This window comes from Triticum urartu, chromosome 7A (assembly GCF_056163025.1).
Source record: "Triticum urartu cultivar PI428250 chromosome 7A, HENAU_Tu73, whole genome shotgun sequence".
NCBI lineage: Eukaryota > Viridiplantae > Streptophyta > Magnoliopsida > Poales > Poaceae > Triticum > Triticum urartu.
In genome coordinates this window covers 85,563,171-85,575,896 of record NC_141879.1, presented here as the reverse complement: position 1 = coordinate 85,575,896, position 12,726 = coordinate 85,563,171, and the positions used below count along the sequence as shown (strand labels likewise).

At 48.1% G+C, this 12,726-nt stretch overlaps 2 protein-coding genes across 4 annotated transcripts; one reads left to right on the top strand and one right to left on the bottom strand.

Annotated features, from left to right (window-relative positions):
- Window positions 1–257: 257 nt before the first annotated feature.
- On the bottom strand, window positions 258–5,193 carry LOC125524261 (protein TAPETUM DETERMINANT 1). Of its 3 annotated transcripts, XM_048689338.2 has the most exons (4): window positions 4,653–4,790; window positions 2,171–2,367; window positions 1,569–1,645; window positions 258–1,112 (listed from the first exon to the last, which is right to left on the bottom strand). In XM_048689338.2, the coding sequence occupies exons 3-4, from the start codon at window positions 1,578–1,580 to the stop codon at window positions 714–716; spliced, it is 411 nt and encodes a 136-aa protein (XP_048545295.2). In that variant the 5' UTR covers window positions 1,581–1,645; window positions 2,171–2,367; window positions 4,653–4,790; the 3' UTR covers window positions 258–713. The 3 variants fall into 3 exon arrangements, 2 of the variants coding, with proteins under 2 accessions (XP_048545295.2, XP_087392226.1); XR_015611244.1 differs by lacking the exons at window positions 258–1,112; window positions 1,569–1,645; window positions 2,171–2,367 and adding an exon at window positions 3,815–4,383 and having other exon boundaries at window positions 4,653–4,786; XM_087536100.1 differs by lacking the exons at window positions 258–1,112; window positions 1,569–1,645; window positions 2,171–2,367 and adding an exon at window positions 3,815–4,213 and having other exon boundaries at window positions 4,653–5,193.
- A 4,418-nt stretch (window positions 5,194–9,611) lies between these two features.
- On the top strand, window positions 9,612–11,111 carry LOC147958069 (uncharacterized). Its single transcript, XM_087531938.1, has 2 exons — window positions 9,612–10,566; window positions 10,837–11,111. Exons 1-2 carry the CDS (start codon window positions 9,612–9,614, stop codon window positions 11,109–11,111), a joined length of 1,230 nt encoding a protein of 409 aa, XP_087388064.1.
- Window positions 11,112–12,726: the final 1,615 nt, after the last annotated feature.

The window sequence follows — 12,726 nt, the reverse complement described above, 5'->3', positions numbered from 1 at the left end:
ACGGGAGAAGAAAATATCACACGGCCCTCATCCAATAACCATGGCATGGGTTATCGTGCGTATTTGAGAAAAAAATGACATAATTTTTAAAACCTATTTTTGAAATCATGCAGAATAAAAGAAGAAGCTCTGCGATCGGCCCAGCGGCCCATCTAACTCTTCCTAACCCTAGCCCGGTCCCATCTCCTCTCTCGTCCCCCCCCCCCTCCCCTGCATCCTCGATCCGCCCCTCCCTCGTTCCTCTCTAGCGCTGCCTCCAGGAGAGAAGCGTCGCGCGCCCGCACTTCCCGCCAGTGCCGCCTCCCATGGCCGGCCACTAAGTGCCGCCGCCGTCCCTCTGTTCCACTGCACTCTGGCCATTGCTATTTTTTTCCCACCAAGAACTATATCTAAGCGTAAAAGGAAACGCATCGATCAAGATTAAGCAAATCTCACAATATCAATTTCTTGCTCAAAATAGCACGCAAAAACCATGCAGTTTAAACACAGTGACGAAACTACTAAAGCTTTTTTTTCAAATACACACAATGCTTTATACGTATTAAAAAGAGTGAAACAACTAAAGTAAATACCACGCCTGTGCTAAGTCCACATGAACGACATCTCTTCGGGCACATCTAAACATCCTCTGATCGATCCTACCAAAATTTCATACCGGTGTCTAAACTCTAAAGATGACATACACGCGCCAGTTGAGTAAAACAAAAGCGAAATCAACGTCCGAGGCTGCACACGGCGGAGAGGACATAGAGGTTTTCTCGCAGGTAGCTGGTGTAGACGAAGGAGACGTTGCGGTCCTGCGGGGTGTAGTGGCCAGCGTTGAGGAGGCAGACGCCGGGGACTACGACGCGGAGCACCTTGGGGTTGACGGGGATGACGGAGCGGAAGTTGCCGCACAGCAGGCGGATCCTGGAGATGACGCAGGGCCTGCCCGTGCGTTCGTCGCCGGCGCACTGGTTCGTCACTGTCACCCTGTACATCGATGAGCCGTCGCACTGAGGCTCGTCGAGGCTCTGCGTTATGAAGAGGTCCTTCCGGAGGTCGTAGTGGCCAGCGGCGGCAGCGAAGGCCGGCGGTCCGGAGAGGGCCGAGGCAACCAGGACGTTGGTTCTCTGTTGGAATTTATATATCATGGAAGAAGATGTATAGTTTCCTTGTGCGTGCAATCCAAATAACACGAGTTTGTCAGATTCCATGTTTGCGTGTTTCGGGAGGTCGATCCAGCCCGGTGGCAATTTGTTTTGGGCTGGCAGCCTGTCACCGCATGCATAGTCAGATTGCACATGACGTGGTTCTCCTAATTAGTACCACCTCGCGTATATGTTTTAAATTCAAAATGAAAGCGTAAAATTACGGGAAAAAGCGTATTGTGACGGTGAACCCACGGAGTCAATCCGTGCTTTATTATTAGGGAAAGACTAGTAAAAAAAACCCGTGCGTTGCAACAGGATACAAATTTTAACTTATTAATTCCTTAGAAAGGATGAACAGGTTAACTCTGCATCCTTTGAATAGTAATGCTTAATTTGTGTGATGCTTGAATTGGATGGTGAACAACAAAAACTCACCTCATCTCTCATTTTTCCTAATGTCTATCCTCTGCTAGTTTCATGAAGATGACCTCTTTGAATACTCTACATAGTACCTGTAGAAAGCAAATAATATTAGTTTTGGAGAACAATAGTTGGGTAAATAAAATATGATGCTATTATTTTCATTACAGAGTGATGTGCCAATGGAAAGTACCCATATGCATGTTTTTACTCTTAACAATCTCATGCCACGATTGCATCCGCAATCTAGGGAGAACTTTTCTCAGATAATGGGGAAAAAGAACAAACTATCAGATAAGATTTATTTTTCTCTCTGATGAATTTTTCGTAATAACGAAAAAACTATCATAAGATCTCTTTTCCTGGTCTGATCAATTTTTGTAATAATGAAGCAACTATCAACTATTGGATGAAATGAATTACCCAAAAATATAGGGAGAATTATTTGAGTGAAGCTATAAAAAATGAATAAAATCATCCAGTAAGTTAGTCCACATGAAATCAATGAACATACTTCTCATGTCGCTGGCAAGTTACCTTTGATAAACTATAAGCAAATAGTTATAGTTTTCTTGTCAAGAAAGGCAAACAAAATCCATCAGAAGACGTTAACTTACCATGCAATTGTATGTTTGTGTATCTTGTCGACAGAAGGTCTTAGCAACTATCAAGTTTGGCAACTAAGCAGTGCCGAGTAATTTACTTCATAATTATGCACTCTGACAGGTAGCAACAGCAAGGTATTCCAGCGTTATTCCCTTTCGAATATAACTTTGTCGCCATCCCTTCCATCCGTCCTCTGATCTCTCTGTCCCTGGTGATCAACATTATTAGAATTCAGAATAGGACCAACAGTTTCTTACTTTACGGAACCTGCAAAACCATCGAGCGACCAGAGGCACACCCAAACACGCACACAAGCGGATTCCATCACCATCAATTTTCTTGAATGGATAGATAGATAGTACACTACATCATTCAATACTAAAAAGTATTAGTGGTCTTCCGCTCTTCCTTGTTGAAGCCTTGTCTAAAGTACATCTAGCCCCCATCAACTCAAAGGAAAACAAAAGAAGAATTCATAATCGCGATTGCTGCTATCGATCACAATCATGGCTCTTCACAAGCTTCTGCCGGTCTCCATGCAGCCGCCCTGTAGAGCTACTCCACTGCGGCCGCGCACTCCAACGGCGGCGCAGCGAGGGCAAAGGCCAAGCCGGTTGGCTACCTCGGCTGTCGGGATGATCGGGCTATCGTTGGCGCTGGGGCTGCACACGGCGCGCCAGCAGCTTGCAAAACATCCGCCTCGACAAGCTCAAGTTGAGATCGTGGGCTCGTGGCCTAGGTAGCGGACCTTGACCTCGCCCTCCATGACACCGAGTGTTTTCATGGCAGCTCCATGTTCCAGATGGTCGCCCACGTCCGGGACGATCGCTCTCTCGCCGGATCTTGGTATGGTGGCGGCGATGGATCCGTGGAGGTTGGATTTTTCTGCGGGGTGGGAGATGAGAGAAGAACGTGCGTGCTGACCGACTTAGGAGCGGAGGACGTGTTCGGATCTGTCTTGTTTTTTATGGGCCTCTGATTCATCTTCTAATCGGTCTCTTCGTTCGATTTGTTTGTTGGGCCGAATACGTTGAAGCCCAATATACCGTAGCTCGCTTGTGTTCGATCTGAGCGGACGAAATTTCAATGATAAAAAGCAATAGTACCACCTTGGATGTAGAAAATAATATAGGTGGAAAAAGTGAAAGCGTAAAATCACGGGAAGAAGCGTATTGTGACGGTGTACCCACGGAGTCAATCCGTGCTTTATTATTACTAGCAAAAGAGCCCGTGCGTTGCAGCGGGATAACAAAAATTATATTTCGCCACTTATCACAATTGCTCCGTCTCCTCATTGTCATCAACCTATTCATCCTTTCGCCCTTTTGCAAGTTTTGTTATGTACACAAGCTCGTGGTTTTCATCATCATACTGAGCAAATGCTAGTTAGAAAGGAAAGGTGGAGGTCAAGGGCTACTTTGAGTGCCATCTTAATAACTGGAGTCTTGATCTGTCTTCCTCTGAGTGCCTTACTTGAATGAATGCGACGTAAAAAAATTAGTCCGTTGAAAGAATTTTTCAGGTATGCATGTATATATATTTAAAATTTATACACATTTTTTCTCAAGAATTTTTCATATATAACATGTTATATTTTTAGTTAGTGTCTGACAGATAAATATTTTGAAGAGTATTTTAATCTATCAGAAAAAAGAAAAATTAAACAGGAAAAGGATGTATATATCTAGAGTCATATGTCCACGTTCAACAGATTCAGATAGAATATCAGGGGGAGATGAGCAAAAAAGCCGTGTGTATCGTTTGTGCCTGACTCGGACGAATGTGACGTAAAAAATTAGGAATAGATGATACTATTAATCAATAAATATCTATACCTACTAATAAAGCACAACTATTCTCTTTGTCTCCCAAGGTTGTGCCAACTATTTTGGTTACCTCCCAAAATTTGAAGTTTGTGCCAACTATTGTATGTCCGTACATGATCTGATGCGCACGTACATGATGAGTTGATGGACTGCACGAGATGCTTCTTCTAGTGATTGCTTCTCTAGCTCAGCCAGCGGATTAAGGAGGTTGAAGTCCTTCTGCAACAGCTTCTCGGAGTCCCAACAAGACAAATATGTTAAATCCATGGCAAACAGCACGGAAGCAGGAGCATCATGCCGCAGGATAGTGTCCACCACACGTATGTATGTGCTCTCATTTATATCCTCGGGTTTATATCCTCTGGTTTCTCCAGGTAAGCACAGCCTTTGAGGGGAAACTACCGAAGAAGAGAAACTTGCCATGAGAGATGACATCCCAATAGACATTGTTGATCTGCTTTTCAAAAGTCAGGATGAGAGACCATGGATAACTAAGGCTTCTGCTGAAGATTGACACTACTTTTCAGCAGAAGCATTTGAAATCACGCTACTTTTCAACAGAAGCCTTTGGAATCAGATAGTTCTAGAATTTTGTAGCAGGCTAACAGACAAATAGAGATGGAGGGAGAGGGAGGACCGGAGGAGAGATGCTGTCCGGAGGGCTTGCCTGGGGCTGGATGTGGTCACAGGGCGACGACGAGCCATGGAGGGGGCACGCTGGAGGGAGCAGCTTAGGTTCTCGCCATCTTCCATGCTTGCTCTCCCTCATCCTTCCTCGTTTTCTTCCAGGAGCACGGCGGAGCAACCATGGCGCTGCCTCGCATAACCACGACGCCTTGTGCCGCCGACGCTCGCCTGGATCCGGACGCCGCCGTCGTTCTGCGCGTCCAGCCCATCCGCCGCCGCCCTGTGCAGACCTCATTCGATCGGATCCGATTGGATCGAGCCGGAGAGCCGCCTGCCGCCCCACACGCTCGTTGACCCGCCTCGATCCAGAGATAGGAGTAGGCGTGCCGGCGGGGTCGGCGGTGGCGGCGCGCGGCGGCGGCCGGCCGCGCGCGGTGAGGTGGGGCGGGGCATACCAGGAGGTGGCGGCGGGCTGGAGGTGGGATCGGGAGGCACGGTTATGCGGCGTTGACCGCCTGAACACCCCACGCATGGGCCGCCACAGCTGCATCCGGCCCAGACGCAGAAGATGCATGCCAGATGGGCTGAAGCCCAGGCGCGGAAGACGCAAAATTGAATTACGAGACAGAAATTTAGTACCACCTCGTGTATATGCTTTCAATTTAAATTGAAAGCGTAAATTCACGGAAAGAAGCGTATTGTGACGGTGAACCCCCGGAGTCAATTAGTGGTTTATATTATTATTATTATTATTATTACTAGCACATATACCCGTGCGTTGCACCGGAAGACAAAATCAATATGTATTCAAATGTAATTAGAATTTTATGGACAAAATATAATGGCTCATGAACAATTTAATGTTTACAAAGATCTATGGACGCACATTGTCACAAAATAACTTATATATCGGTTGCACTTGCACTTGAATGTGTTAAAATAAACCTATACTTCCACATCATATGCAATTAAAAATATAACTAATTATCTTTGATCCAACGCGCATACCTTAAAAAAAATTTCTTAGTCGAAAGCACTTCCTAGATTTCAAACAAAATGTCAAACTCTATGGTTCACAACAATGTTCCTCAATTGTCAACACACCCCGGGTATTGCTTAAAATCGACACAAAGCGCCCCTTCTTCTGCCAAATTGTCTTTCCCTAATAATAAAGTATGGATTGACTCCGTGGGTTCACCATCACAATACGCCTCTTTTTGTGAATTTACGCTTTCAGTTTGAATTTTAAACACATACGCGAGGTGGTACTAAAATAAAGTTCCCATATATTAGCTCTTTTTGCTCAAGCACCCATGATCGGTTTCCCAGGAACGATCGATCCTTCCTGACGGATGCCTGGTCAAATTGTTCTGGCCCATGCGGCCCAATGAAGCCTGTCAAAAAACGGCCACACAAAAAAAGTTGCTATTATGAGGACTCGAACACGGGTTGCAAGAAAAGTGCACAAATCGAGCGTCCAACTCAGCTGGCCCATCCTATGCTTAGAGTAACAAGGATTACCTCTCTTAGTCTATCAGAGAATTTTCAGCCGCCAGGCCACATTATTCCGGCCCACCTTGCCGAAGGAAGCTACACAAGCGAACGGGCGAAGCTGGCCCACAGCCCGGTGCAAAAAAGTATTCGATGGTGGGCTGAATCAAACTCTGAACTGCATATACGATAACCAGTGTCGCTACCAACTGACATAGCTCATGGTGTATTTTCCTTAAAAAGAGCTCATGGTGTATTATATTTAGGCTGTTGATTCATCTTTTAAATAGTCCCATACCGCTCTCTTAAACCCAATCTTTATAATTTATATACATCTTCAAATTTTCTCTATATCAAGGAGCCGTCTCGGGACCCAGTATAGAAGGAAATAAGTCCTTCCATAATAAAAGATAAGGAAGGAAAGAGGGAAAAATAAAGAAGGCAAGAGGGAGGGACTTCATGTTTCTTGACAGAATAAAGAAGGAAGGAGAGAAAAATAAGGGAGGAAAGAGGGCAGGGATTTCATATGGAAAGAGGAGGGATTTCACATGTCGCATGGCAGAATAAGGAAGGAAACAGGGCGGCGATTTCATGTGTAGACAGAGAAAAAAAAAATGGAAAGTGAAAGTTGTCCCATATAATTAAGTAAGGAAGGAAAATACAGAAAACTAAAAAAGAAAAAAGAGGGAGGGTCTCCAAATGGGGGATATGATGGCACTAAACGGCTCCGTCCATGGATAGCAACGGCATCAGGCAAGTTGAACTACTTTTTATATCTGAATTGATGACGTCAAATTATAACTCAAAATCAAATTATGTTGGAATTGTTTAACATGCACAAAAAATACTATGTCTAAATCACAATAAACAGGATTCATTCTATGTTGGTCATGTACAATATTTTTCTGATAACAAAACAAATTTTTGCTCTTAATTTTCTGCTCGACCAGCTAGCGCCCGTCACAAACTCTTACAATCCTTCTAATAAAAATAATGTTGATCACCAAAGCACAAGCAGTCGTACTCCCTGCTGTGTGCAACACAAACTCCACACTTTACTTTGTTCTATTAGCCAACGATGGAGGATCTTTGTACAATGCTCCTAATATCATTGCCCCGCAAAAAATGCTTCTAATATCATTACCCCGCAGAAAATGCTTCTTATATCATTGGACACAAAATAGTGCTATGCTACCCAGTCCCTAAACCTAGCCCACACTGGTTCATAAAAATCTTTGTTGCCTCCGTAGTGAAGCAAGAATGCTATACTAAGGGCCCGTCCGGAAGTGCTCTGGCTTCCCAAACGAGCCAGCTTCTCCATGAGCCAGCGCTAGCTAGCTTCTCGCGGGAGCCAGCGATCGTTCGGCTGTAGAAAACGCTTTGCCGCCCCCTGTAGCGAGAAAAACGGTTCGCCGCGCCCTGTAGCGAGAGGAAAGTGCTTCAAGGAGGCACTTCGGGAGGGCATTCCATGTAATATCCAGCAACTCTCACTTCTCGTTTTCCAGGAGCTGGGCGATCGTAACTTCTGTTTTTTGCACTGCGGGTCGAGTGGATTCCGGGAGCAGGCTTCTAGAAGCTGTGGCGTTCGGCCAGCTCCTCGCCCGCATCCGGAGAAGCGTGGAGCCGGAGCACTTCCGAACGCAGCCTAAGACTTTACTATTTTTATTATAGTGTGATATTTTTGGGCATCACCGCATCACTGAGTAACGCCAACAAATACGTGAAGAGATACTTGCGACCAGGTAGATATTTCTGTGATTTAAATTGCACACACCTACAGTACACTTATAAATTCCTTTTGTTGTTATGTTTTTGCACAACACATCTTTTCATGTTGTTTCTCATGTGGTAGTGTGAAAGATTTCAAAGAGTTTACTAATGTCATCATGTCTGGCAGTCGGTCGTGGGAGGAGGAGGACATGTCTGGCAGTCGGTCATGGGAGGAGGAGGAGAGGGAAGGGTCTTGAGCTATTGGGTTTAGGAAGTATGGTTTTTTTCTTCTTCCGTTGCAACGCACGTGCATTTTTGCTAGTGTATATATATATATATATATATATATATATATATATATATATTAGGGAGGGATAGATAGGGATAGAAAATTAGGGAAAGATAAATATATAAACTATTTAAGCGGGACGAAACCAATATATAGATTAGCACTGCGTCGACGCGCTCCCACTCCCCTGCACGTCTATATTAGCCTTGCCATATCGCCAATCCACGCCAACTCCCCGATCTACTCCAGCCAACACCTCCGTGATCGAATCCAATCTAAGAAGCGAAACGCGGAGCGGAGCAGAGCAGAGCGCAAGATCGGAGCAGACAGAACAGGGGAGATCCATCCATCCATGGAAGCGTCCAAGTTCGGCTTTGGGCCTGACGCGCCACCGGCGTCCAAGTTCGACCCCACCAAGTAAACAATCTCCCATGCATGTATATCTCTTTCAGCTCGTGGCTGTCGACGAAGTCTCTGAATTTAGCCATCATAGAGCGGTTGAGGTGGCTGTTATTCTTTTCACTCGCGCGGAGGATCATGTTGAAGTCGCCCATGACCACCCAAGGCCCCGGACAGTAGGCCCTTCTCGAGTAGAGGTCAAGGAGGAATTGTGATTTGAGCTCATCTCCTTGTGGGGCATAGACGACCGTGAGCCACCACGACGTGCCATCCTTCAAGTGCGCCATGCCTGTTATGAAGTTAGCGTCAAAGTAGAACCTGTCTAAGGACAGGACCGTGCTGTCCCAAGCAACTAGAATGCCACCACGCGTGTCGTCCGCCGGCAAGTAAGCATGGCCGTCAAAGGACGGACCCAAACATTCTATTACTGTAAAATGATCAACAACATCCAATTTAGTCTCATGGAAACACACCAAGTTGACTCTAACCGAAGTCACAAAACACTTCACCGCCTCCTTTTTGTGGGGCTGTTAAGCAAAAAAACACGCAGTGTAAATTGTGAAGCGCGCGCAATCCGGCGTCTTAAATTTACAGCTTTTGATAGCGTTTTTCAAGGCGCGCTCAACACTTTTTTACGCGCGCACTGTTTTACAGATTCTGTTGGTCCCAAAAAATCTGGATTTTAGCGTGCGGCCTAGTTTTTGGGCGCTTGTTGGAGATGCTTTTAGATGACCAGGTGTAGCTTAGTTTGTGTTAGAGACAGACCAAAAGCAGTGCATGGTATTTTCCTGGCGAAGCTTAATACCCATACATTTCCAGTGCTACACTGAGGATTTTGTTGCTCACCCACAGTTGACATTCTGCCGAACAGTTGGTGGAATGCATCACGAAAGACGGGGAGGGATTGTGGAGTCCGACTTCAGTCCGAGCGCGGGAAGGGCATGTTTTCAGTCCGATTTCATGGGGGAAGCGCGTCGACGCGTTCTGCCGCCCCGTCTATATATACTCCTAGTAGCTAGCTTGCCACAAATCGTCCTCCATCCATCCATCTATCGACGGGACCAAGAAACTAGACCTACCTAGCTGACTCCTCCGTCGATCGATCCATCCATGGAAGCGTCCAAGTTCGGCTTCGGGCCCGACGCGCCGCCGGCGTTCAAGTTCGACCCCACCGACAACGACATCGTCGCCTACTACCTCCTCCCGCGCGCGCTCCGCCTGCCCAACCCGTACGCGCACGCCATCATCGAGGACGACCCCGGGAGCGTCCCGCCGTGGGAGCTCCTCCGGAAGCACAGCAGCGGCGACGGCAAGATGGACCACGCCTTCTTCTTCGGCCCCCGCACGGATCCGTCGAAGAACGGCGGCCGCAAGAACCGCACCATCAAGGGCGCCGGCGTGTGGCAGGGGCAGAAAGGGAAGGAGCACACCGTCACCCTGCTCCACCCCGCCGGCGGCGAGCTGGACGTCACGTACAAGCGGTACGACCTCACCTTCTACCGCACCAAGGGCGGGGCCAGCACGGGGTACATCATGCACGAGTACGAGATCATAAGGCCGCCGCTCCCCGGCACGGTGCTCAGCCACGTCAAGATCAACAAGCACCCCAAGAAGGTAAAGGCTGCCGCCGGCGAGCAGCCGGGCACGAGCTACCAGTACGAGATGCCGAGCGACAGCAAGGGATCCAGTTTCAGTGGAGCACAAGCTGGTGCTCTCTGTGGTGGCACCGGCAGTGGCATGGCAGATTCCGGCTGCTATTACACTCCTCTCAAGTATCCGTTCCGGGAAGACTACCGCCTCCCAGTCACAGATCAGCCTGGCGCGAATTACAATGCCGGGGCGATGAAGAGCGACAGCCAGGGACTCATATTCTCTGGCGGCGGCATGGTGGAGACGGACGGCGCGTACAACACCAACAATTACGGCCATTACCAAGAGGTTGCCCCATGGCCCTGTCAGCTGGGCCAGAGCTACAACCACAGCCAGTACTTGGCTGGAGATGCCGCCATGATGCCCTCCCACGGCGAGGGGTTCAGCGTCCAGCAACCAGCCGGTGCTCTCTCTTGCGACGCTGAAAATACCGCCCTGATGTGCTCCGGCGGCAAGCAACAAGCCGGATTCACCGGCGCTCAAGCTGATGCTTTCTCTGGCGGCGGCATGGTGGAGACGGACGGCGCCTACGGTGACCCGGTTGCTAGCGGCGCGTACCACAACCAGTACCCTTATCAGCTGGGACAGAGCCACGACCAGAGCCAATACTTGGTTGGAGATGCCGCCGTGATGCCTTCCCACGGCGAGGGGTTCACCGTCGAGCAACAAGCCGGAGCTCTCTGTGGTCACGCTGAAGATGCCGCCGTGATGTGCTCCGGGGGTGAGCAACAAGCCGGTGCGCTCGGTGGCTATAGCAATAATGGCAATGTCATACGAACTGAGAGTGCCGGCACAACTATTTCGCTCTGCGATGGCGGGGAGGAGAACGGTGCCGAGATCGACGACGACGTCTTGTTCGGCAACCACGACGGCGACTTCAATTGTGAGCAGAGCAACGATGAGATGTACGACATCTTGTTGGGCGACAATGACGGCCACATCAATCGTGAACAGAGTTGATTTCAGCTTAATGCTTATTGTTTGGACTTTGGACTACCTACCTGTGTGATTTCATTCTGAATTCTTAGATACCTGAAGTCTGTTTTAGTTACTCCAGAGTTCTAACATCCATGATATTCATTTTCCTGGTATGTCCAACAATCAGCCAAACAGAATGACTCCATCAGCATCGAACAGATACGCTTAGCCAATGCTTTTGAGTTTGGACTAGGTATGATTCACTTTATAGGTCTCATACTTGTGCTTTTAACACTTTTGATTTGGTTGCTGTCTGAATGTGAGTTCAGAGTTAAGTTGCAGCATGCCATTCACTTTCGGGTATGCCTACAGGTCCGCGAATCGTTTTCTGTTGCACTCCATAGCTATTCCGTCCCCTCCGGTAGTTCGTATCTACACTTTCAGTACCAAGCTTTGTTGCAAAATGTCGTGTTGTCAAATATTTTGTCATCTCTTCACTGAAGTTTTGCAGTATTTCTTGTTGCAAAGATTGATATCATGAAGAAGTCGTTTCTGAGAAATTTCCTTGTAGTTCTTAGTGATAAGAGTTAATACTTTGTAGTAACACCGGTGATGCGGCCACTGATCCATAGTGAATTAGTAGAAGCAATACTTATAGGATGGGATAGAGTACAGAGTACACATTTTTAGAGCACACTAAGCATTTTATTTTTAATAGTTTTAAAAAAATTATGGGTGTGTCTTGGGCTCAACTAGATGTTAAATAAGGGCATCTTCAACATGGACCCTCAAACCACCCGTAACCGTTCGGACCACGTGGTCCGGACATGTTTTACCATTCAACGCGGGCCTTTCCGCAGATCGGTCCGGACGTCATTTTTTTCGCAAACTGGAGACAAGCTAACGGGCTTTGTGGACGTCCGGCCCGCTGCCAAGCCCGTATCCTTTCCCGCCAAGCCCGTATCCTTTCCCGCCATGGCCCATCAAAAAACCATCCCGCACCTGCGTCCTTTCCCGCCCAAAACCAACCGCCCACATTCACGCCACTCTAGAGTGGCCACACCGCATTGACGACGGCCCAGGCCGCTCGCTGCAGCCGGCATTGAAGTGACTCGCCGGCCTAGACTCAACTTGCGCCGCGTCCCCGGTCTCCACGCCTTTCCAATGCCGGAGAGACGTTTACTAGACATGACATGACGGATATCTACCACGCCAGTTCAATGTCAGGCCTTTTGCCTGTCGTCATTAAACAGGCTTCTGACCAAGGAACCAACTCCGTCGCCCGCACATTGACACATCCGGACGCCTTGCCACACCGGAAACTGCAATTTCAGGGTGGCCACACCCGGCTCACAACTTATCCGCTCCACATCCTCCTCCCGTGCACTACATCCGAGCGGTAGCGCTTTGTGACAGAGTCTGTCAACGGAGCAGAAGCACAAGGTTGCCGCCCTTGTGGCCGCATGGTAGAGCCGCCGTGCCAGCCAGATCGAGGCCGGCATGCAGGCCAGCTCGCCCGAGGTTTCCGACGATGACGACCCCACGGTGGAGACGGTCTTTGACGACACCGTGCTGGAACCCATGCCTATGCATGTTGGCATCACCATGGAGCAGACACGCTTCACCTTCCCCTTAGCAGAGGACCAGCCTATGTCGG

Excerpts from the sequence above, each read along its gene's own strand:
- LOC125524261 (XM_087536100.1), bottom strand. The coding sequence starts at position 5,186 with ATGCATCTTCTGCGTCTGGGCCGGATGCAGCTGTGGCGGCCCATGCGT. Across the intron at positions 4,214-4,652 it reads GTGACCACATCCAGCCCCAG|CTGTTGCAGAAGGACTTCAA; the intron begins GCAAGCCCTCCG and ends GACTCCGAGAAG.
- LOC147958069 (XM_087531938.1), top strand. The coding sequence starts at position 9,612 with ATGGAAGCGTCCAAGTTCGGCTTCGGGCCCGACGCGCCGCCGGCGTTC. Across the intron at positions 10,567-10,836 it reads ACCAGCCGGTGCTCTCTCTT|GTCACGCTGAAGATGCCGCC; the intron begins GCGACGCTGAAA and ends GAGCTCTCTGTG.